A 26042-nucleotide genomic window follows, 5' to 3' on the forward strand; every position below is an offset into this window, starting at 1 on the left:
GTCATCGTCCCTGTCCCAGATATCTAGAATGACACGTGGGCTGTGCAACAGGGCTGAGTGAGTCAGGGCTGGACATCTCTCTTGGTGACCGTGGCTCCCGGCGGTGCAATCTTTTTAACTTTGACTCTTCCTGTGTCTCTTTAGTGGCTTGTCATTCGGATGAAAGGTATTTCCTCTGAGTCACTGTTCTGTTCTCTTTTGTCAACTCAGAACCACGCACGCCTTAAAGACCTCCAGTACACAATGTTGTCATCTGCTTCCCCGGCGGCCCATCAGTCTCAAAACAGGCCTTTTTTCTATAATTGGACTTCAACTGAAATGCTCTTTGCTCTGCATTATACTTACAGTAAGCTGGCCTACTTAGGCAGCATCATCTCCAGAGGGTCCTGACTTTTTTTTTTTTTTTTTTTTTCATGGATCAAGTCATAGTGACAAGCTGTGAGAGACACACATAACAAGAATATTCTGGAGAGTCTCCTCCGTTTTATGTTGCCCCATTTTTGACAGTAAAGTGGAGCATGTAGTTTTGTAAGGAAGTGGCCCTCATTTATTTATTTATTTTTTAATGATAAGGATGTTATTATAATGTAAAAACTTTCTTTCTGAGCTGGACTAATAAGAAGTAGATTTCAACTATGTGTTGTCTGCTGTTGTAGAAACTATCCATCCAGGACATCTGTAAGTCAAAAAAACACATGGATCCCACACACATATGGTGAACAGCACTCCCCTATTCAACGGTTCATCCTTAAAGGGAAATTCACTGGACGATTCTCCTCCACACAATTAATCATGTTTCATATTTACTTATTCCAAGAAATAGTTTGTGATAGTGAAGTGTTGTATTGTATTTTGACTTCATTTTGGATACACTGTCCCTCAACCTGCCTCTTAAGCTCCAATTTCTTACATTTTCAGAACAACCCATTGACAGAAACCAGAGACAAGGTTAACGTGATGATTTCTGTCCTGATTAGAGAGAGAATAAACAGGTGGGAAACCAGGACGAAGGTGGTGAAAGTAAAAGTTCAAAAAGAAGTTAAACACTCTTTATCACATGTAAGTCTTAAAAGGACTTTAAAATCACCAAACAGTATCGGCTGTAACCAGGTGGTTCCGATTCTGGAAATAACACCCAACGTTTAAGATGTTTCTCTTTCTTACCTCTCCCTTTGGACACAGCTGGCAATTTTTCTCCAGAGATGAGACAGTGGAGCGTGCAACCGCTAGCGTCTTTGTTCCACTAGGATCTGTGTGCCAAGCAGCTTTCACTGGGAAAGCTAGTTTTAATTGTTTGATTTGTGTCGACCTGGACATCTTCCCAGCATAAAGTGCTCAGTCTGAGTTGACCATAACAACCACAAACTAAGCCTACATTTGTCTACATTTTTATTTGAATGATTTCAATATTCACCCCCTATTTCTGCTAATCTGACAGTAAAATTGTAATATATTTAGAGAAGTACTCGGAAAGTGCAGATCTCCTCCAAAGCCAGTAGTTCACTCTTTTTCAAATTCCACAACATTATTAAAGGGTTCTATGTAGTGTTAATGTTCCAAACTCTCAACAGCAGGTGGAAGTCATGTACCAGAACACACTTAGAATTACCAAAACCACCAACGAATCAACACTATCCACAAACTGTTTCACTCACTGAATGAAGTATTTAGCTCACTGTTTACACACACCTGTATAATAGTATCATAATTTTTTTTCCCTCTTCAAATAATAAACACTCAGAGCAGGTTATTTTGTCAGTCCAAATAACCCTGTGTCTTACAATCTTCATGTGCTGTGTCAGCTGATAGTTTACATAATAGCTCTGTTAGCTTAGCTTTCCTTTTAGATAGAAAACAGCCACATTAAAACTACAAATCAGCTCTGTTTTCTGTCCAGTTTGTGCTGAACTAAAGATCGGTTTAGAATCATCCAAACAAGGCCACAAGGTTACAGTTTAGTGACTTAGAAAACATAGAAACCGAACTGCTTGTACTTAACCCATATGGACCCAGTGCTACTTTACAAAAATGAATTTTCTCTGTTGTGTTTTATTGCCATTTATTATAATATTATCCTCTGCATTTTGCATTTTTTAAGTGAAAATCTGGTATTTTCCTATATTTAATTTACTGATCATGTAGATGTTCATATAGGTTCAGAGTTAAGTTGAGGAATATTCTATCAAAAAAGGAGAAAACTGAAGATAAAGTGACTTTATCAGTAAAGACACCTTTAACTGAACATAAAACAAGTGTCTACATCCATTGTCATTTATCAAATTCCATGGATTTTACTGGTGAATTAATGTTGTAGAAGATGACCGCGTTTCCATGGTAACTACGGAGCCTCTGAACGTCCAAATGGGTCATATCTGATGACCATGAAAAGATAACAAACTGCATTTTACGAACATTATTTATATATAGATAGGTTTAGTGGGTCAGAAGTTATTAAACATTTTAGATCGGTAGATGATTTTGGTTGCCAGTGGCTGTTTGGGTCTTTATGGGTTAATAGCTTCATAGGTCACATAATCAACCCAGCCATGTAGTGGAAATGCTCCAATTTTAGCCTCAAACTTCATTTTTTACATTTAAAAGAAATACATTTGAAATATGGTGCGGTATGTGTGGACACACCAGGAAACTGAATCATTTTTTTTATTTAGTAAGGGATAGAGGGGTAATATATAATAATAATGAATATATCTGTAAATCAACATGATATTTACATTCATCGCCATGTTTATGGAATGACTTCTCGTGTCATGTTGCGATAATAAATAAACAAATCATCACATTTGTGATTTAATGGAAAAACCGACATTATGCACCTCTGTTTATTTGACATTTAGTAAATATCGGTAAAGTTTTTCACATATGTCCAATGGAAAAGTGACTAATTATGGCGTACTCGGAGAAATGTTCATCGGAAGTCTTGACCTTATATGAGCAAATGTTGTGACCTAACTAGTTATAGACACAACAAATTAAGAAGGAATTGAAACGGGTTGTAGAAATCCACTCGATTTTTGCCAAAATGAATATAAAGATAGCTTTGCGGTACCTGGAGTGTTCAAATTCAAACTTTTTGAACTATTAGGGTTCCCAAATACACAAATAAATGTACCAAAGACTAATAAAAGTGGGTTTAGCAAAATATGACCCCTTTAAGTCACATGTGAGTATTTTCAAATATAAATACTACATATAGCTCCTTTAAACCATAAACAAACTTGGTGATGGCAGAATCAAATGAAGTAACTGTTGCAGCAAGTCTGTCCTGTCCTTAAGAGCTAGGAATCCATGACTCATGCTTAAGAACCACTTAACCTGAATCAACAGTGACAGAATATGTTAAATAATTAGCTAGTAACCAACTGCAATTAGTCATTTCAATTAATTACAGATGAAAAACTCTCATGTCAAACATCAGTGAGATGCAACATATGGACAGGGAGTTTAAGGCAACATGTAAAAAAACCATGCATTCCCTTACTGAGTCATTTCCTTGGTACCTTGGTTCTGATTTGAGCTGCTATCACTGTGGATATACAGTATGTCAGGAATGTAGGGCTGTTTCACCTCTTTATACATGAGTGAAGTCATATGCAATACTGACTAAATGAATCACTCCTTTCACTTGCTCAGACTTCCTGTGAGTTTTCTGTTTTTATCACCTCATTTGGGCATAAATATGTAAATCCACCTGCCACGCACACTCACTAAGGAATGTCACAAATCTGTTAGTTCAGACGTGAGGTTGGAGGCTGAAAAAATATCCCACCAGAATCATCAATGGTTAACGACAGCTCAGCAGCAGACTGCCAGGCTTCCGTTTTTTGTCTATCTGTGCCATTACAGCCATCCAACCTTTGTCTCTAATGTGACTGTACCTCTGATAAATATCATGATGTTGAATTTCCACAGATGGTGAATGTTTCATTGTTTTTTTCTGGTGAACAGGGAGCAGAAATGTGTTGATGTACAGCACCTACACACAACACTGAACACACAGGCTTATTACTTGGCAATAATAGAAGGACAACACAGTTTAAATGATGAATCATCATGTGAGACAAAGTCATAGATGAAGAGTGAATGGAAAGTGTAAAATCATCCCTGGCTGTTATTAATCAAGTAGAGCTTTTTCCAAGTGTTGTCTTCCTGTCTAATTAAACTTTCCATGTAACTCTGAAGTGGAAGTTAGTAGTAGCAGCTTTTCCGTCCTGTGAAAAGTGTAAAATAAACTCCATATCTGCCTATGCAGGTACTCTAGTCTGAGATAACTCTTAATGAAGGCACATAAGGGTCATAGTTCCCCAACCTGATTATTTCTGGCTTGGTTACATAACTGTGAAAAGTCAATCCTTAACATAGCTCCCTCAGTCTCTGCTGATAAGCCTCAGCAGCTCAACTCAGGTCCACGCACACAGCGAGGAGGAGGAGAAAAGAGTTTAAGTGGCTAATTTGACAGATCGTGCCCTGCAAGTAGCTCCGATGAAGACATTTTAGAGTGAAGTCTGACTGATCGAAGCTCTAAGTGCTGCCTATAAAGTGCAGTAGTGAGTCACAGGTGCATTCTTTCATTTACATCCTTTATTTCTTATTATCCAGAGATAAGCACTTATCTGGTTTCCACCCAATGCTGCAATAAAGTGAAAGAATCCGACTTCATCCTGTATTTGTTTCAAGTATTACTAATTAAGGGGGAGTAGAGGGAAGGAAGGATGACGAAGAAAAAGAATTTTGGAAGAGATATGAGCAAAAACAATCTATCTGTAAGACAAATGCATACTAGATAGAGTTGATCTGTTTTAATATTTGATGTACACATAATAATAATAATAATAATACATTTTATTTATAAGCACCTTTCAAGACACCCAAGGACACTGTACAACAAGACAAAACAGACAGTCCATAAAATACAAAGAAATAAACAGATAAAAGAATTACTATATATAGAAATGAAGATGTAAAACAGAGAGTAGAATTTATGGTGGGTAGGCTATTCTGAAAAGGTGAGTTTTGAGTCTGGAATTACATGTTCATGATAATTAACCCTTTCATGCATAGTGGTCACTACAGTGGACAGTTATTCTACAGCTGTTCTCTTGTATATTCATGGGTTTTGTTGTTTTAGTTCCATATCAGCTAACACAGTGGACGCTTACACATCATCCCATACACTGCAATTCATACCATTACTGTAACTTGGCTGTTCTTGATAAACCTGATCTGCAGTCACATGTTTGAGTGTAAATCAATGGCTAATTGTTATTAGACTGTAATTAACAGTTTTCTTAAAGACTAAGATTTTTTTTTTGTATTTTATCTCCATGAAGTGAGCAATAAGTAGTTTTAGAATATGATAAAATGTGAGAAAACATCAGATTAGCAGCATAAAAAAAATGTATTTCATAGTTTTCACACAATATATCACTTTCTGATATTGCATTTTAAATACATGTTTCTTTGCTTCAAAAATTAAACACATGAAGTCCAAATGAGTGGACATTTTGGTAAATCCATGAAAAATAGGTTCATAAAAAAATCAACCACATTGTTTTTTATTAGGGATGCACCGATACCGATACGAGTATCGGCATCGGCTCCGATACTCAGTGTGTGTACTCGTACTTGTGAAAGATATCCGATACAAATGCACCAATACCACTTACGGCCGTGTGACATTCACAGTTCAGTGCAGCAGGTACAAGGAGGAGGAATAATGAGTGGGGAGTGTGAAGAGTGTGGAGATTTTTTAAAATAAATGACGGTGATAAAAGTAACGCTGACTGCAAGTAACGTTAAAGACACAGACAGATACGGACGCAGCGTTCTGTCCGTCCTCTGCGTACATTCCATCCATTTACCAGGTGCTCGCGGATGCGTAAACAGAATGAGAATACCAGCGGGAGTACGGAGTGGTGCGGACCACTGAAACTTATGGCTCATTTCTCTTTTCTCTTCCTGCTGAAGCTAAGCTTTTAAACCTTACCAGTGAAAACGCTGCAATATTCGTATCATATTAGTGTTACCTCTGTCGTCTCCATGTTTGTTATTACTGACTTTCTTCTTCTTCTTCTTCTCAAAAACTTTACGCTTCTTCGTGGTATTTGTCCACTATGGTTAATTCAGAGTGGCGCCCCCTGGTGGATTAATTGAGAAACGCTCATTCCAACACATTAAATGTCAGTAGCAGCACTTTTTTCCAGTCACACTAATGATAATGACAATAAAGCACATTTACAAAAGGAACTAAGAACTGTTATGGGATTATAAAGTACCGTACTCGTATCGGTACTCGATATCAGCAAGTACTCAAATGTAAGTACTCGTACTCGGTCTGGAAAAAAGTGGTATTGGTGCATCCCTATTTTTTATGTCTAAAGAGAAATAAAAACACTCAGGAAAAAAAAAAAAAAATCTTGACTAAGGTTCATTTATGAAAGCATGAAAGGGTTAATTACATAAAATATACTTTCATGTTTATCTTGCACATTTAGTTTTCTGTAAACCCTCTAAACACACTGTATCTATGACAACTATAATTTAAAAAAATGTCAGTCTGGGAAAATAAGACGAAGCGGGGTAAAGTTCCAGTATGTCATCGTGTCTGTTATTTCTAATGGCATCACCGGCCGCTGATTGGCTGCCCCGCCCGCGCTCTGCAGAAGCGGTGAGGGGCGTGAACGTGTCTCCGGCGCGCTATATGTACGGCTGTGCGCCTCTCCGGGACCAGGGTGAAGCGCTCAAGCGAAGCGAGAAGCAACTACAGCGGCAACAAGCAGCCACTTGGACATTACAGTAAATAAAGCCCGCAGCGGATCAACGCGGACTCCAGACAGTTTATTTTAGCAGCGGAGACAACTGGGAAAGTTTGGAGAAATGCAGTCAGTGTACCAGTCTGTGATCAGCCTGCTGTTTGTCTTCAGCAGCCTGCAGGTTCACCAGCTGACTGAGGGCTGTTCGTGCGCACTGACGCACCCGCAAGACGCATACTGCAACTCCGACATAGGTGAGTCCTGTCCTTAAAGCAGTGGACAACAGGGTCTCTGCAAGGAAAAGTCCGTGGCGAGAGCACATGTTAGGAATTGTCGTCTCTCATTCAGATAAGAGAAGAGTGATTCGTCTTTTATTTTATGCGTAATTTAATTATTGACGACGCAAAAAGAAGGTAAAGGTCTTACTTTCACTGCGTAATCTACATATGATCAAGCTTTTCCACTTGTTTTATTTTCAGAATTTGGTGCAGTAAAGGAATAAAGTACTCTACGATGAGTTAAAGGCATCACTGGTGTGTTTTAAACGCCAAATTTCACCTATTTCAGTACTAGATGCTCAAAGTTTTTTTTTTTTTTTTTTTTTAAACTTTATTTACATAATGCTGTATACCAAATAGATCAAGAGCAGTCAACAGTAATAAACATAAGATGAAATGCGTAACGCTCAAGGTAAGGGAGGAAGAAATTAAAATAATATACATACATAAATAAGTAAGTAAATTAAGTAAGTAAATAAATAAATAAATAAATAAATAAAAGAATAAACAAGAAAAAAGAGGTAATCTAGGTTAAAAAATAAAAATAAAAAATTAATTCGTTTCACAGCTTTAGAGTTAGTGCAAAAGTTAAGAGTGTCCAAGATTGAAAGATCACAAAGTTGGGTTTCTGACTGGCAAATTTGCAAGCATGCCTATGAAATTTTTGCTAATAATGAAATGAGATTAACAATAAATAATTTCCTAACAGGCAGATCATTAATAAAGAAACCAAATAAAATATATTCAATTTTGAAGTTTAGACTAATATCCAGTTTTCTATTTAAAAAAAAAAAGACTGATATCACACCAAAAAAATTGACTGAAGGCACATTCCCAAAACAGATGAGCTAATCTTTCATCAGCATTGTGACAAAATGAACAAATAGGGTAAACATTGATCTTATACATAGTAGATGCTCAAAGTGACCACACTGAAGCTGAGCTGAGTTTCATCACACACTCCTAGATGACAGTAAAGTGGTCCTGGAAGTAGTCCAAAACCTGTGCAATAATTTACCAATATGATCAGCCCACTTCTCTGTCATCCTTGTTGACTTTGGAAAACTGTGTTAGTTTCAGAAGCATCTTGGAATTGTTTCTGTGTGGAGGTGGTGACACATTTTAAGTGTTTCCTGCAGCAGGAGGGTTGGTTTTCATTTACATCAAAGGTCTTGCTTTTGGTCTGGTTGAGAACTAACATGTGCTGTGCTGCCTTTCTTCATGCGATACAGCAGTTGAACTAATAGAAGTTGAAGCGATGCACAGTCAGCTTCACTGTTTCAAATCTTGCTTATTTATCTGCACACACTGGTATGTTTCTGTCAGACAGCCACCCGGTTGTAACTCAGACATGCCTGGACTCTGGTTCTCAAATGCCAATGGGAGGCTTTACATAGCTTGTTTTACTGCCTGGTTATGCTTTCACTGACTCCTCAGAATAATAGGAATTTGAAGATCTGGATTAGCCAGAACTCCAGTCTGGCCTGGACTCTGTTTAATGACTTTAGGATTACCTGATCTGCCCTGTGGGTAGAGATGGTGTTTCTATGCTACAAACAGTCCATTTAAGGGGGATTATTTTTTAATTTTTTTCCTTTTTTACAAGGGACAGAAGAGCAGTTAATTTCTGTGTGTTTTTATCTGATCTTTTAAATTAACTGATTGTTTCATACAGTTTTATGTGTGTAACTCCAACATTACTTGACCTAACAAAAAAAAAAAACCTCTAGAAAGCATCAGAAGACACTTGAAAACCTAACCCTCTATCAAACAATAATCTCTCAGTCTAAAGCCAACACATGCGTACACCACAGCCATGTGTGAAGCCCATGTGTTCACCCTGTTGCCTAGTGTTAATGATACGTTGCAACGGAAGTCCTTTTTTCTGCAGCAGGGGAGACCGATGCAGTTACTGCTGTTCACCACTAGAGGCTGAAACAATGAAAACAGTAACTATACAGGGGTTGGACAAAATAATGGAAACACCTTCACCTCAAGATGATAATGCCCCAATCCATACAGCTAGAATTGTTAAAGAATGGCATGAGGAACATTCTAATGAAGTTGAGCATCTCGTATGGCCGGCACAGTCCCCAGACCTCAACATTATTTAGCATTTATGGTCAGATTTAGAGATTCAAGTAAGATGTCGATTTCCACCGCCATTGTCTCTAAAAGAGTTGGAGGGTATTCTAACTGAAGAATGGCTTAAAATTCCTTTGGAAACAATTCACAAGTTGTATGAATCAATACCTCGGAGAATTGAGGCTGTAATTGCCGCAAAAGGCGGACCTACACCATATTAAATTATATTTTGTTGATTTTTTAAGGTGTTTCTATTATTTTGTCCAACCCCTGTAGATGCTTGGGTGCACCTTTCATGTGTAATACACCAACAAAATAGCATAGGATCCTTTTTCTTGTTATTTTAGAATCTTTATAGACACCATTGCATCCTACTAATGGCTGCATTCTATAGAGCTAGTTTTAAAATATTGGCACGTCAGCGTTCCCCATGAGACATATCTGTCTTTCCCTTTTTTGGACTGACATAACATGCTTTCAAAATGCCATTTCATTAGCAATGTCCTATTTTAAGACTCAATTCATCATAATTGCTCTATAAGGTGTTGTAATTCCAAATGCCTAATGTGGCTGTAACCAGGATGCCTGTTTAGCCCAAATTTGGAGTCTATCTTTATAGGTCTAAGTCACCTCCTTTTATTCCTGGTGTGGCTGTACTGGGCAGGATTTCGATGATGCTCCTGTGAAATGACATAGTGTTAAAAGAAAACAAATGCTAATTCAGACTAGTGGTCTTCAGTTACTGACCTGTATAGAGGGAAGCTACTGAAATAGGACACAGCCATTATGCATAGGGACCTAGTATTGCTACTCTGCTGTATGTCTGTGTGTTTTTTGGTAACTCACCAGGCCTGTGGATGTGACTTCAGCCAAGTGACCTGGTTGGAGAGAAAATCGTAGTTGCACAGACACCCATGCAATGCATTTCACAGTCCTTTAGATCTTCAGATAGCTTGTGGTGTTTGTATCAGCTGATGCTTGCAAGTGTAGAATCTGGGACTGACTTCAATGGGGCCACTGATCAGTTGTGAGCCCCACAAATCCCATTTCCAAGGTCCTGGCTTAGTTCGAGGTGTGCTTTGAATGCTCCCTCTTATGCCTCGGAACTCTGAGCGAAACACTTCTGAAATATGGATTGAGCGCAAAGCCCAAAGGTCACATAGCTAGTGCCAGTTATTAATCTAGGTCCATTTTCTTGGACTTTAAATACCACTCAGTTGAGTATCTAGAGAGAAGTAATGGGTTTTTAATATAGTGTTAAATATCTACGTAATCCCTCTCATTCTTCAGTTTAAGGCCTAACATCCAGTTACGCTTGTGTCGACAAACGTGGTTAAAACATATAGAGGTGGAAAACAAAAAAGTAATGAGTTGAAATATGAAGGAAAGAAGGAGAAACCCAGTAATTCTCACCAGCTACATCAAAGGTGACAGGCCTGAATCTTCCCGATTTAAGACCCGTAGTTGAGTTCAAAGCGTTTTGCTCTTGTTTTTTTTGGCCCTGACCCATAATCACCCACAGGCACTCCACTGGATGAATCACAATTAGGTTAAGGGGCTGGAAATTGGGTTATTGCAGTCTGACTCTTTAAATGACAAATCTAAATGTGAAAATGTGAGTGGGCGTATGAACTGGCAGTAAAGGTGCTCTAAGACAGACTGCTATGGCTTCCAGGGACAGTTTTTCTTTGTTTTCCTTGGAATTTGATGGCCTGGAATTCATTTAACTGAGTTTGCTAGCTGCCATGTAAGCATCCAGAGAAAAATGGTGCTTAAATTCAGAGAAGTATCAGCAGTAGTAAATCCTCCATGTTGCATTGTAGTGCAGACCAACAGGTTGGACATATGCTGTCAGCTTTCTTGCTGCATACCTGAGCACCAAGCAATGACCTGGCTGCTTTTTGTGCAGAGACCTAGTTGGCTGCTATGAAGCAGCTGGTTTAAAGCAGTCCATTCACAAGGATAAATGAGCAGTGCTTTTTTTCCCAAAGCTCTCCGAAAGCAAGATTAGAGGCCCGGGAGTAAACTTTGACCCTGAGATTTAATATCGCTCTGTAACTACACTCGTTTCCAAGCACTCTGGGTGACAGGAGCAAACCTTTACATGCTTGTACCGTGAACCAGGTCAGTTGCTGAGGATTAGCGAGATATGTGTTTATGCTCGCTTTAGGATTGAGGATCAGGCTGAGAGAGAAATGGATTCCATCCTGTGGGTATTTTGTTGTATATAAAGGAGCTTTATCAAACTTCACCATGCTGGTTTTGTTGGAGTGGATTGCTTTGGGCCACCACTCCACTGGTGCCAATACATCGTCCTTCTTCCTACCAATAATATGTTACATATGATTGAGCAGAATTACTACTTCCTCTGTCAGCTACTCTACTTTTCCTCATCTGGAGGTCAACAGGTGACAGATAACCTAAGCAAAGCCAGACTCCTGTGTTGATATGTGTTATGCAAGCTTGGATCGGATATCTCTAGTTTTCCCAAAAGTGACTTAAAATACGATGAGATGTCAAAGGGTGTGCATTCTGTACAGGCCTGGGATGTTCCTCTCATGAGCCAAGTGTATCAAATTTCTGACCCGTCCCTCTCTGTGATGACCACACAGCCGCTCTGGGTTTCACTGTTTTAAGCAGGAGGCCAGCAAGGGGGAGATGGACAAGAGACCAGCAGGCAATCATGAAAATATAAGACCATTAAACCCATTAAACCGCAATCCAATAATTGAATGTGACTCGGGCACTGACTAATGGATGACCCCTATTGACAATAGAATGCATTTGTCATAGAACGTCACATGACTTGCAAATGTCAAAAGAATTGCGTGGCTGATTTCTTTTAGAAGAAAGCCAAGTACAGATGGGGGATTTCATGATTACTGCTGGCAAGAAACAATAATTACGCAATCATCCAAATGACAGGGCTAAAAATAAAAGTACAGAAGCACCCCGAATGTAAGAGACTGAAAATTTAAAAAGCATAATGAAAATATTGAGGTACGACACCAGGTCAACTGACCAAGCTTCAGGTGCTTACTTTGACTATCTTTTCCTGTCATGGCTTCTCATTCATCTGAAGCTTCATCATGGCAGCTAATGTTACCCAGTGTTGAAAACTCAGTGGGGTGTAATTTAGCTTTTAGTATAATAATCATTTTTAGGTACAATGGTTACTGTTAGAACCTCAAAGAATTTAAAGCAGATGCAATTTAAAGGCTAACTGGTAAAACCTTACACTGCACTTGAAAGGATACTATGCGGTCAATCCTGCCGCACTTTTCCCGATGTGGCATAAATGGGCCACTGTATCAGAAGTCATGACAAAATGTTCATGGCTGCCCTTGCCATTTGCCAATTGGTACACCGACATTACAGGCTCTGTGCTCCAACGTTTTTCATCTGAGACAAAGCTCAGCAGCAGGGACTCAGTTTCAGTGTTTATTTTTGAGCGTGGTAGTGTGTCGTCCTGAGAATTCCTCTTCCTCCTACTCGCCTCCTCAAACTTGGACCAGTTTCTGCATACTAAAATCACCGTCACCCGCCCTGTGCCTCGCTTTTTCTTTTTTTCTTTTTTTCTTTTTTTTTTTGTTTTTTAATCTCCTTCAAACACACATAGACACAAATGAGTAACCTTATTCTTGTCATGCCTGCAGTTTGCCACATTGTACGTAGGCTGGAGTAAATGTTTAGCTGAATTACATGCTCACCTTAAGATTGAACATTTGCATTCAGGCTTCTGTAATCCCCCCCTGCTTTAGGCAAAACATAAAGCAAAAATGTGTTCATTTCTTTTTCATCAAGCCTTGTTACCTCTCTTATTACTGAATGCCTCCCACTCTGGAGAATGTAGGATAAATCTTTGTGTGTCACATCACTGACCTGCAAGTGCTGATAGTGATCAACACAGAGAGAAAGAAATTCACATAATCTTTGGTATTGTGTTGAGTCTTCAGGCTGCATTATGAAGAGCATATTATTATTATTACTGGTCTGGGGGAGCCTTTGTTGCCATTATCACTTAAAACATTTTGAAAAGCCAAACTGGAAAATATCACATGAAATGGTGTGTATGGAAATACAATATGAAAAGAGAATGTATGGGGTAGAACTATCTGAAGAAACCCAGCCACTCACCCACACTGTGTCCTTAGCTTTGAGCCAGCGATATGAGATCTCATTATGAAACTGGGTTAAATAAACACTTGTAAAGTAGACTTTTTGACGTGAGCCGGCAGTCCCGCACTTTTACGTAAATATAACTGCTGAAATGGAGAAGAGGTCATAGGGTCACCGCGGGGAATGACACAAATCCTCTGTCTCCAGAGCAGCTGAGGCCCTTCACACATTCCTTTGGGTGATGGCACCATCACCAACCAATTAGCGGCCGCCGTCCAACAAGAGGGTCCTATCTGGATGTAGTTCAGTTGAATCAGCTGACCTGTGGCCCTCCAAACATGAACATTTGTTTCTCCTGAGGGTTGGATTTGGGGTCAAGGCAGAGTAAGAAACTGGGTTTGGGAGTGACACTTGAAAATAACGGCAGTAGTGTATTTAAAAGAGGCTAAAGTATCCTGTTATATCTGCACATTCCTCTGTAATTGCACCTGATTCCTCTGTAATTGTAGCGTCAAACTGCATTTGGGTACATTTAGCAGAGGCCGATCAGGTAATGGTGCTCGTGGGTTCATATTATAAGAGTTGACAGATTAATGGATTGAATGTTCTAGAGGCTGATAGTGGGGGGCAGGCAGGTCTGTACATTAAGAGTGAGCGATGATGTCAAATGACTCACATTTGACACGGTTGTATGACTTTACTGAGGCTGTCAGTAAAACGCCGGCAGATGAAAAAAGTGTCTCTGAAGACTGATGTTTGAAAGCTCTTTTGTCACCTACATAGTATGTTATTGGTAGTACCTCTGCTGCTTCAACTGGAGCAACAAATAAAAGGTGATGCATATGTGAGTGAATTTTGTGAACACCACAGCTGGTGGGTCATTTATCTTTACACACTGTTAAATATAACAATAAAATTTTAAGACTTTCTGCAGTGAGATACATGTGTCACTGTGGTAGATTTCAGTTCATCTCTTAACAGATCAACCTTTTGAATCATAAATGCTCATGGATTACAAAAACATTTGTTGAATACACTGTTTATATTAGCACAAAATAAGATCTCTGGGCTTATATAAATAAAATGTTGGATCAAACTGGGGTTTTTGGGCCCAAAATAAATGTGTGCCTTTCGCTGGCCATGCTGTAACTGCTTCCTGAGTCATATTTTTATGCCCATTTCCATTTGCCTGGAAGTACGACATCAACACAAATACAAATCAAACAGAAGATGTCACATGCCTCATTTCTTTCTCCAGTCGAAAAGAATGAAAGCCCTCTCGTTTTTTTCCTTTCTGGGGAATGTGAGCCCCTGAAGAATGTGGGAAGGAAATTCCACCGGGAGAAGATAACAAACATAGCCAGTGTTAGTTATGTCTATAGCTGGTGTGCTGTGGGCAGCAGGTGAACTTCACAGAGGAGTGACCGCTTATGCAGGACCCGCAGCTCTGGTTAAGCTCCATTCACCGGTCTCAAATTATCCCTCATTTCTCCTGGCCCTCCAAAAGAAATCCCTTTACTCCAACACGAGTAAAAGCAAACAAATCAAAGCAAACAAGTCACCACCAGGCGTTTTCACCTCACTGACATTTACATGGGGGTCCTACACGCAGATAAGATCTTTTCAAACCCCGCTCCTAATATAGAAGGAAGTCTGTTTAAACAGGAGATCGGCTGAACCTTTTCCCCCCATGTGAGTTCGCTTCTGGTATCAAACTCAAAAGTCCCTTTAGTGTTTTTTTCCCCATTGGCCCTCCTTGGCAAACAGCAGCAATGCATAAAATCGGATAAATGGATTAACTGAGGTGCCAACCTGGTCCCAAAATGGTATTTGCTAGGGGTGTGCTGATGCCTCCTACTGGCCAGGGCGGTGTACTATTTGATGAGACGGGCAGGAAAGCTCAAAGTTATATGATGGAAGAATGTGGCAGTTTGTTCTGATTGTTTCAGCGTCAATAACCAGTGTGTCTGCTCTCTTCACAGTGATTCGAGCAAAAGTTGTGGGCAAGAAGCTCCTGAGAGATGGACCTTTTGGGACGATGCGCTACACTGTCAAACAAATGAAGGTGAGAAACTCAATAATCTGCTGACGTGTTGAGGCAAATGAGTGTCTCTTTCAGCTTTTAAGAAATAGTGCAACATCTGATGTATTTCTGAGACCACAATCATACCTGTGCTCTAAATAAGAAGAGACAAGAGGCAATTAGCTTAGCTTAACATAAAGATTTAAGGCAAGAAGACAGTCTACCCTGGCTATCAGCTGATTGTAAACAAATTTCCAGAAGAAACATGTTTTTTGTTTTGTTTTGTTGTTTTTTTTTTAGACAGCTGGCTTATCTGTTTTTCCCCTATATCCACTCTTCATGATGAGCTAGGCAGGACTAAGCTGATATCTCCAGCCCATGGCACAAGACTGGCATCAGTCCATGGGTTTCATCCACATGTTGTCATCAAAGCAGAAGGATATATTTCAGCTTTCATATGAGGGACATGATGATTCACCATAACCAAATCTGACCTTTTTACAGACGTGTCTTCAAATCTGTAAGGCAGACGTTTCATAGATATGGATGTTAAAAGTTGAACTAGTAAAGTGTTATAGGCTGATGCTTAATGCTTAATGGTCTGCTCTTTTATGTTCTTGTCAAGCTGAAGTTGTGAGCTCCCTAAGGTACCATTAAGAAAACACACAACTACCAGAAAACTGTACATGCAGTATCTGGAAATGCAGAACTGTTACATCTTTCCATATTATTTACAGTGACTGGTTTAATTGAAAGGTGCCTTAATATTTGTTTTTTATATTAGCTTTCGGGAATCTAAATTTACCATTTATTCCCTAAATTAGATGAAACGAATGAGACCACAGGAAAAGCAGTTGGTGGAATAATCTTGGTTGGAACGACAAGGTTTCTGATAACTTAATGTGTATGTCGCAGGAACTCTTTAGTTATAAGACATCTCTCCACCACCTCAGATGCTGTGTGAATGCTAAAAAGTGTTTTCTGGTTACTTCTTCACTTCCTCTATATTCTTGCATAATGCTGCATATTTCTGACAGATGCTGACAGTGGCCTGCTGCTCAGACGGGAGCCAGGCCGGAGGATTAGTGGGTTTACAGGCATTACAGCTCAACCAAACTCCTCGTTCCGGGTTGAAACATTTCAACAGAGTTATACGCTGTATCACTAAGATACACATTCATAACAAACGCATTAAGTGGCCCTTTGTTAATGAAACACACTAATTATCCCTCTAAAGATTATCCTCACGAATTAGATGTGACCTTTGCACCTCCTGTGGGTTATTTATTTGTATTACAGCTTGTGGATTTGTACTGCAAAGAGTGAATTTCCTTGTGGGCTGATAAAGAATACATTCCCCTCCAAATTTCAACAAATCCTATGAGACAAATGCTTTTGGCTTTCCCAAACGTCCTTAGTTTTGGGCTGAAGTAGCAGTTTTGTTCTGCTTTTCTGAGAGCGACGCATCTAAACAGGGATTTCCTGTTGTTCCCAGACAAATAAATTACACTGAAGAAATACAACAGTTCTCAGGGCAAATGTGTAATGCTCCTTCTGCATACCTGAGCTGGAGCTGCACTTTAGCAATGACTTTGCTCAAGAAGCATTAAGGTTGAAACACATTACACAAACTAATCATGTTATCATTGCTTTAGTTATGGGCTACATCCAATACTCCTATGAATACATGATTGATTCCTTAAGAAATGTCAGATGATAAAGACAACGTTCATGATTACTAATGTGCAGAGGGGTGCAGTGGCAAGGTGACGGCCCAACTAGCATCTTATCATCAATTTTCAAGTTTTAATCCCAGTTTTGCTTCTCATGTCTTGCAGATGTACAAAGGATTTGAGAAAGTCCAGCATGTGCAGCATATTTACACAGACGCCTCAGAGAGTTTGTGTGGTGTCAAGTTCGACATCAACAAGTACCAGTACCTGATCACAGGTAAGTTCACAGTCTGTAAGCAAATTTAATTACATTATACATTGTTCATGGAGATTCCTATATTTTTGCACCCACTAAAGTCTTCTGTATTACCTGCTCAGCTTGATACACACAGGCAAGGAACATTCTAGTAAACATCTCTGCAAAGTCAAATTAGTATCCAGGAACTAAATATCAGGCTATTCTGAATCAGTTTTTAACGCTTTTTAAAGAACTACCTCTTGAAAGGCATAACGAAATCACCTGAGTGCCTATTAAATTAAGGTTAAGATTGATTAGTCAGTCTTATATTGTAATTATGGTCAAACAGTCTAACCACTTAACTTTTTCCAGAGCCTCTTTGGCGATTGAACTCTGCTTAGTTGACTGAGGTGTAAAATTTATGTAAAGTAATGACACCTGTTACTTAAAATGAAACAAACCTGATGTCACTTCCAATTCTGGAGCATCCTTTAAAAAGTATGGGTCCAAATGGTTTGTGTGTTATACATAAAAAAAAAAATAAAAAAAATCTAGTTACTGTAGTTACCAATCAAAGTTGTTCCTTCTCAGAGGTCTTTAGACATCCATCTGGCAGTAATAGTAATGGAGGTGTGTTTGCCCTAAGCTAAACACACACACGAACACACACTCCTCCCCAAGGACTTCTTCGTTTGTCCTGTGACACAAACATTCCCACTATTTATAACCTACCATTTGCCACTGTGCAAAGTGCCAACGCAGAACCAGTTTCTCTTATTTTTGCACCCATTTCCCTCAGCTTCTCATTCCAGACACAGCAAAAAGTATTTTTTTTCCCTTTCTCACAACTTATAATTAACAACTTGCAGGAAGTGACTGGGTTTTCCAGCAGAAGCGTTTTATGAGTTGCTATTTCCAACAGAGGTGCAGTTTACTTTGGAGCCTGTAGCGTATTTAAGTGTCGCTAAGCCCTGACCTGTAAATACTGTAACTACACCCCATAGTGCAAGTGAATAGGCTAGCGTTGCCAGGCAGCGGCAGCTATGTTTACTGAGTTTGGGTGTAAGTGACATCACTGACGTCTTGTTCTGCTCTCAGGACGTCTATAATAAGTCCTGCATATGATCAGGAGAGTATTACGAGCAATTTAAACACAGCAGGGCCTGTGAGACAAGCTGCCTGGGTCCCCTTTGATCAAGTCTGGAGTACCCTGGCCCTGATTAGTATTTTAGGAACATGTCACACACTCAACACCATGTAATAAGCCTGTGAGTGACTCCACTAATCCCGATCGGTGGATGCAGGCCATGTTGGGGGGGTTCTGGGGGGCTGAAGACGCACATATTTGAGACCTGTCAAATTCCTGCATGGTGACAACACACTGAAGTCAACATATAGTGACAAATCGTGATGTTTCTGAATGCTTCCATGCCACCATGGTGCACCTGTCTCAGGAGTTGGTAAGCCGCAAACAGTCCGGCACTAAAAATAGACGTCTGCTGACCTTTAGATATTCAGAAATAGGGGTGTTGGTTTAATATGGGCTTACCATATGAGATTGTCTTACCATAGATAAACAGCTTAGATTGCGTGAGTGGTATGTTTACAATATCTTATGTTATATGACTAAGATTATGAAATAAGGCAAATAATGAAACGGCACAGTGCCGTTTTCTGTGGCTCATGTGGAGAAAAGATATAAACATGTTGACAAAATAACTCCTTTTATCCATGTTATTGGCTTTCTAGAGGCTGTGGAAAACAGTCAAACTTGGCCTGTCTATGCTTGGCTTTTTATGATTGAGAATCAGTCCATTAACACTTGTATAATGTTGTTTGTGCAAAAGAGAGAGGTCTCCTATTCACACTAACTGCCAAGCTGGAATCAAGGTGTTGCCATCTGAATCAGAATTTAGAGAATGAAACCTCAACAGAATACAAAATAGCAAAAGCTGCCAACATGCCAATAATAGTGAGAACATCTATCTATTATGCACAGAGTGTTAAGGTATCTCCTCTGTTTTTTCCCCTCAGGACGAGTGTATGATGGCAAGGTCTACACAGGACTGTGCAACTTCAATCAGCGTTGGGAGCGTCTGTCATTGGCCCAAAAGAAAGGCATCAACCATCGTTATCAGCTGGGCTGTAACTGCAGGGTGAGTAGAAACCAGCAGCCAGTGCCTGGGGAGGGTACTGAGGCCAGAGTAATAAGAGAAGATGAGGCAGGAGGATGATGAAGAGGAGGCAGGACCACAGCCAATGGCTTTCCCTTAATGTCTGACATCTAATATGAAACTGTGGCAAGTGGCAGGCCTCTTCTGTAAACCCACTGGTGTATTTATTAGTGATTACAAGAGAGAAGAAGTGCCTTTACTACTCCTAGGACAACTCTATGTGAGGGACCAAACACATTTATTATCTTTAATATGACTCTTTGGCTTCTGTTGCACATGTGACAAATCTAATAGAGACTAGAACACTTAAAAGAACCTTCCTTTCACCTTCATTTGCATGGTGACTTAGCTCATCAGAAATTAACGCTGAGTAAATTCTTTCCACTAATCTACATCATGGATATAGAATATATCATATAGAAGAGACAGAAGTAGAGAGAAAACATGTTTAATCAGGATCATTGGGAGTTATTAAATTACAACCCTGGAGTCAGTCCATGTCTTCATTCCCAGTTTTGCGTGACACAGACATGTAGCCTGCTGCTGTGCAGCTGCTGACCCGCCTTGTAACAGTCCTACTGTACAGCAGTGCCCTGGACATCTGCTAGCACCATTGGCCCCTATCAGTATAAGTGGATTAGCAAAGAGACGTATTTGTTCCCACTGCAGGCCAGCGACTGTAAACTGTGTTTAGTGTGTGCATGGCAGCAGCCCAGAGGCATCCAGAGAAAGCCATCTATCAACCGTGACTTCAGTGTGAGAGTCAGTGAGCGCAGCTCTGCGTAAACATCATCACACTTTTTAAATGCACTCCACCGCTCCCAGCATTCCTTCACAAATAATCATTTACCATGACACAGCACAGGAAGTGTGTTGCACCAGTTAGAAAATTATTCTCTATAGATCATTATATCCACTCAAACCAGGAAGCGATGTGAACATTTAATCTCTGAACCGTGTAGGACACTCCACTGCCTTGAATAACAAAACATTGAAAATGAGTGCCCTCTGATGTGCTAATTGAATTTACTGGTTCATTCAAATCCAGACAAGTGCAGCTCTCACCGCTTTCCTGAACTGCTTTTCATTTGACGACTCTGTTTCTGTCACAAAACGCTGCGTTTCCGTTCATCACCCCTGTGGTTCGATATGTAAAGCTTTCCGTCATATTCATCCTTGAAGCTGCTTTTTGTGTGAGCACCTGGAGGTGTGACGCATGAAAACTAGGGCTGAGTGAAATCAAATTAAATCATTAAAAAACATAAAATAATTCAGGAAGTGGGCTCATCTAGAAACATTTCACAGTGGAATCTATGGCCCACTGGTGAATTTGATAGTCTGAAATGCAGCACGTTTTGCTCATAGTTCCTTCAAAAGTTGATTAATACGAACATTCAAGGGTAAAAAAACTTTTTGTACTTGATTTCTAATCATTTACACTGAATAACTGGAAGCAGACGCTGAGATGTGATTCTTCACTTTTGAAATCCAGTTCATGTGCTCTAATCTTGAATGACTTCTGTCTGTGAATCAAGTTATTTTTTCTTAAACCTCTCAACTCTAGACTCACTGTTGTTTACTACTAATGAAAATGTATCTAAAAGTTCTATGTTTTTCTTTATATTTTGGGTACAGCCAGGATAGCTTTTTCCAACTATCAATTAACTGCATCTTGATGTTGCTTCAAATGTACTGTGCAGACACAAACATATCAGTCTTCCTCACTGTTGTTAAGTGATTATTACTATAAAGCCAATTCGTTGCCAAAGTGTGGGGTATCACGGGGTATATGAGAGTAAGAAGGGGACCTAACTCCTCTAGAACACTATGAGTCTACACTTGTTTGTAGTTTACAGTTTGGTGTCCTGCTTCGTGGCTACATCTTTAGTTTCACTTCTGTCTCTGCAGATTAAACCCTGCCACTACCTGCCCTGCTTCGTGACATCAAAGAATGAGTGCCTATGGACGGACATGCTGTCCCACTTCGGCTATCCCGGATACCAGTCCCGGCACTATGCCTGCATCCAGCAGAAGGAGGGATACTGCAGCTGGTACCGGGGCATGACCGCCCGTGACAAAACGACCATCAACGCCACAGATCCCTGAACCTGAACACACCTGACACAAACCCACTGCCGCCTCCCAACTCCGTCCCATCCCTGATCACATTTTAGAGTATTACAGGACTCTTAAAGCTCACTGGTCTGGGTGACCACCCTTTAAAGGGGGAAAAGGAAAAGAACAAATCCATTACAGTGCCTGTTTCGTAGCACTTCTGATAAACAAAAAAACGAAAAAAAAATATATATATACATTTTTGGTTTGTTGTACAGATCACCTAATTGAAGTCTTTTATTTTCTTTTGCCAAACCACAAATCAGTCATAGTCCTTGCACCGTACTGACAGACAGACATTTACGGGGCAAAAAAGAAGTGGGTGACATGCAACAAAAGCAGAATATATCTCTAAGACAAGTCTTTTTACAGTGCTCTGTAACCGGCAGGTAAGATCATCAGTAAGGTAGCTACTAAGACATTTATTGGAGACAGAAATGTCTGCACCCAGCTAAGTAATGGTATTAAGATCATCATCTTGTAGATAACCTACTGAATATAATGGTTGTTTTTTTGTACTCAAGCAGTTAAACTGTCACCTAGTTTTACTTTAAAAAACAAAGACTCTTAAAACTAAAAGTTAGTTAATATCTGAAATTAAATAAATTATAAAAAAATAAAGTCAACTAATGTCCATATATTACAATTCTGTCATATTGTTGCTATCAACTTGCAGAAATACAAAATGCAGCAATACACAATATAGCCAAGGATCTTTACGATTATACAGACCGAGTGCCAATGTGATGTCTGAAATTCATACCTCTTACTAGACTTATTTTGGCTGAAAATCATTTCTTTGGAAAACGCACAGTGACGTACACGTTGATTAATGTTTGCAGTTTTTACTGTTAACATAATGTCTTTATTGATGGTAATATCTGACTGTTTGTATACAGTTGAGGACAAATGAAGATCAGAGAAAATGCTAAAATGTCTGTTACAGTAGAGATGCAGGGAAGCACTCATTTCTGCAGAGATGGTGATATTCTATGCTGTATATAACATAAGCTAAACTTGGCTGAAACCTCTGTCATTCATTTATTTATCTCATAGGTAGAAATGTGATATTTTTGATTTTAAAAATTTACAGCCACAGCAATGATTGAAGCCTGTAAAAAATAGCCAACCAATGAAGGACCAGAACCTGAAAGTGCATCACTGAGGCACTTAAGTTCAATTTTATGGTACTTTTTTTTTTTTTTTTTTTAAACTTGATTTTTGTTCCCCAAACTGGTACTTGTTACAAACCCAGTGAAAGTACAGTATAAACAGAGGTTTCTGACAATAAGATATAAGATATTTTGTAAGTGTATATTCAATCTTTTTGTATTTAACTATTTGAAATGGACATTATATATATATAATATATATACTGTATATGAATGAAAGTAACAATATTGTCACTAAGCTCATTCTTCTTCATTTCACCTGTTCCCATCCAAGTTTTTTTTTTTTCATTTTTCCAAATGCAGTACCTTCAGTCCATTCCATTAAAAGACACAGATTTGCCTCAGAGAAAGAAAAAGCCTTCACTTCCTTCCAACTTGGTATTCATTTTACATATTAAAAACAGAGGGAGGCAGAGATTAGCCCCAACCTGATACTCTGCAAAAGACACATTAATCTATAATGATCTGATATTTGTGTTACCATGCAGTGTCATGTACAAAACAGACCTTTCAACAAAAGTAGCTGCAGTCCTTCTCAGTAGTTATATTCTGAAGGCAAGAAAGGACAGAATTCTGGTATTATCCTGTCTCATTTTACAGTGAGAAGACTATTTCTCCATCTGTAGCATCTCTGTGTCACTATTTCTGTGGTTCATGTTTGTGTAAATATACTGTCTGCTTAGCACAGAAACACTTGGTCAAGTTTGATCCTTAAAAAAATCCAATCAAGGAAGCTGTGTACAGCCTGTGTTAAAACACTGATTCCTGATGTGTGGGTGGGGGGGTGTTTCGTTGTAGGGGTTAGAGAAATGTTTGACTTAATTTCTGTGTTTTATATTTTTATAATAAAGATTTAATGAAAAATGGGCCACAGGCGGTCTATCCTGTTTTTACTGTGTGCATGCATGTACTCTTTTTCTTTGCTCTGTGCTGTTTAAATGAAAAATAATATCTGCAAGGCACTCACCATCTGCGTGTGGTTGGGGTAGAAGGTTTGTTCATTCAGGGGGAATTTCTCAGGACCGAGGGAGTGGTAGAGCTTAATCATCTGAGAAAACTGCAAGCACAAGTAAACAAGACAGTCAGATGTCATTTTCTAAGTAGCAGAGGACAGGAGAGGCTTGACAAGGCACACAGTGTTTGCAGCACATTTTTAACTCACTGCTGTTCAGAACAACTGACTGTGGAGTCTGAATACAAATTGGAATAAAATGAAAATGTACACTAAATCAGGAGCAATATAGTTATTTAATGGTAACATGGGAAATATAAAACATATGGAAAAGACCAATTAGTAAATTAAACCTTCTCATCCATAAAACCAGTCAGTTTTTGTAAAGCTACAATAAGCAAAAATGGAAGGGGAAAAAAAATCACCAACATTTTAACCCTTTTAAGACTGCCATTATAACAGGCTACCCAGGGTGTCTTCACGTTTTCCTTGTAATAAAAGTGTCAAAATGTCTTTTTTGACAATTCTTTTGCATCTTTGTTTTCAGGAAGAACATAACTTTCAATATTTGGCCATTAATTATCATTATTTTAGATAATAAATGAAAAAAAAAAACAACTTGAAGGTTTTAGCATATTTATTATCAGAAACAACTCTAAATGTCAATAACAAAACCTTTTGAGATTGCAAAAATAAACTTTGAACTATTTTACATTTGCTCAAACACGCTTTTTGGTGTTGAATATTCAGTACCCATATTATGGTTCCATATTTCTTGTTATTTCGAGGTGTTTTTTAGCCTGAGTGGAAGTCTCTAAAACCATTCCTTTTACTTATAATAGAGTCCCACATTACTGCCATAAAGTGTTATATAGTGTCAGAAAGCTCAGGACCTTGGTTATCTGATGCCATTTGAATTTTGTGGATAGCCCAAACAGTTCAGGAGTTATACTAATTTTTTGCTGTAAAGTGCAGCACCGCAGAGACTGTTGTTGTTAAAGGGTTAATATATGCAGCCTTCTCCTGTAGGTGTCTCTCCTCTATGTCCTAAACATAGGCTGTAGATAAAGATGGACAACGTGGTGTAGTTCATGCCACTACGGAAAACTGAACTCAAAATATGTTGCAACATGTTGCCTCTGCCTCGGCAATTGGTGATTAGAGCTGTCGGTCATTTATTAAATCATTTAGTCACACAAACTCTAACAGCACCAAGAAAACCTGCGAAATACTCACAAAATACTCCATTTGTTGATGTTTCTTTGGGCTTAAGGATATGAACTCTTTTCTGGATTTAACCAGAAAACTCTGAATTGAGGAAGTAATTGTGAGACTATCCAGGTACCATATGCGAATTTTTCAAATATACTGTGTTAATAATTTGCTATTTTCTCACCAGTTATTGGTTGCCAGTGGTGTATGTACATATACACTAGTGTTTTCAGAAATACCTACCATATAACACACCCTCACCCCTTCAGATCATGTCCACCACTCTCAATAACTCCACTGTGTTGTGAATACACTCACAACATATTTGGATTCATGTTCCATCATCAGACTTCATCACAGAGTGTGTTTAAATGCAAACCCTTATTGCACTATTTTTCTGAATTTGACAGGTTCCATGTAAACAGCATATTCCATTTAGATATTCTGAGCTAGGCCTCGTCCTGAATGGAGCATTTTTCAATTCAGACATGATGGATATACTGACGTTTTTCTGGTTTTATGAGGATTTGTGGCCTTGTACACAGTGAATATATAGAATGAATCAATTTTATTTATTTATTCATTTATTTATTTAATTGCAGGTTGCAACACACAACCACTGTTTATGCTCAAATAAAGTAAATACAAAGATCATTAATAGTAGAGATGGAACAAACACCCTCAGCTCCCAGTGGAAAACAATGTCAAAACAGGTTTAATGAGGTATCCAGGAATCTTAGAGGAACATGAATATATCATTAGAGGAATATTTATTTTCACTGGCCATGTCAACAGCTTATTCAGAATATTATGTTTTCCACAATTAGGGAAAAACTGGAATTAGTCTACGGGTTAATGTAGTCAAAGTTACCTGCATTGGAATTGGAGTGGATGTGATTTTGATTAGATTTAACTATCAGAATGAGTATGAACAGGTCTTACATGAAAATGGAGTGAACAATGAATGTAACTATGTTCCAAACCAAGATCAAGAACTCCCAGCAAATATGGTGGATTAAGAAACAAAATGATAATTGGTGATAAGCCAAGTCACAGAGGTATTTAAAGCGATTAGAGATTGTTGTGCATTATGTGCTCCTCTAAATTGGATCCCACTAGTGACTAGACTTCACTTGCAGAGCGAAGCGTTCACACCCTTGTCTTGCATGTTGTTTTCTCTCCACACAGAGTGAGTAATAATGTGTGATTGTGGAGGCCTTCTGCTCCACCA

The 26042-nt window shown here is 39.0% G+C and overlaps 2 protein-coding genes across 3 annotated transcripts in view; one reads left to right on the forward strand and one right to left on the reverse strand.

Moving 5' to 3' along the window:
• syn3 (synapsin III) overlaps window positions 1-26042 on the reverse strand; it is a 130861-nt gene that overhangs the window by 51664 nt on the left and 53155 nt on the right. For both annotated transcript variants that reach the window (XM_030149014.1, XM_030149013.1), the window contains one exon: window positions 23615-23704. In XM_030149014.1, the coding sequence (XP_030004874.1) occupies window positions 23615-23704 (90 nt within the window). The remainder of the gene's footprint in view (window positions 1-23614; window positions 23705-26042) is intronic.
• Window positions 6738-23514, forward strand: LOC115429506 (metalloproteinase inhibitor 3). The gene is made up of 5 exons (XM_030149015.1): window positions 6738-7024; window positions 15235-15317; window positions 17114-17225; window positions 19221-19342; window positions 21269-23514. Exons 1-5 carry the CDS (start codon window positions 6895-6897, stop codon window positions 21464-21466), a joined length of 645 nt encoding a protein of 214 aa, XP_030004875.1. The 5' UTR covers window positions 6738-6894; the 3' UTR covers window positions 21467-23514.

This window comes from Sphaeramia orbicularis, chromosome 12 (assembly GCF_902148855.1).
Source record: "Sphaeramia orbicularis chromosome 12, fSphaOr1.1, whole genome shotgun sequence".
Lineage (NCBI taxonomy): Eukaryota > Metazoa > Chordata > Actinopteri > Kurtiformes > Apogonidae > Sphaeramia > Sphaeramia orbicularis.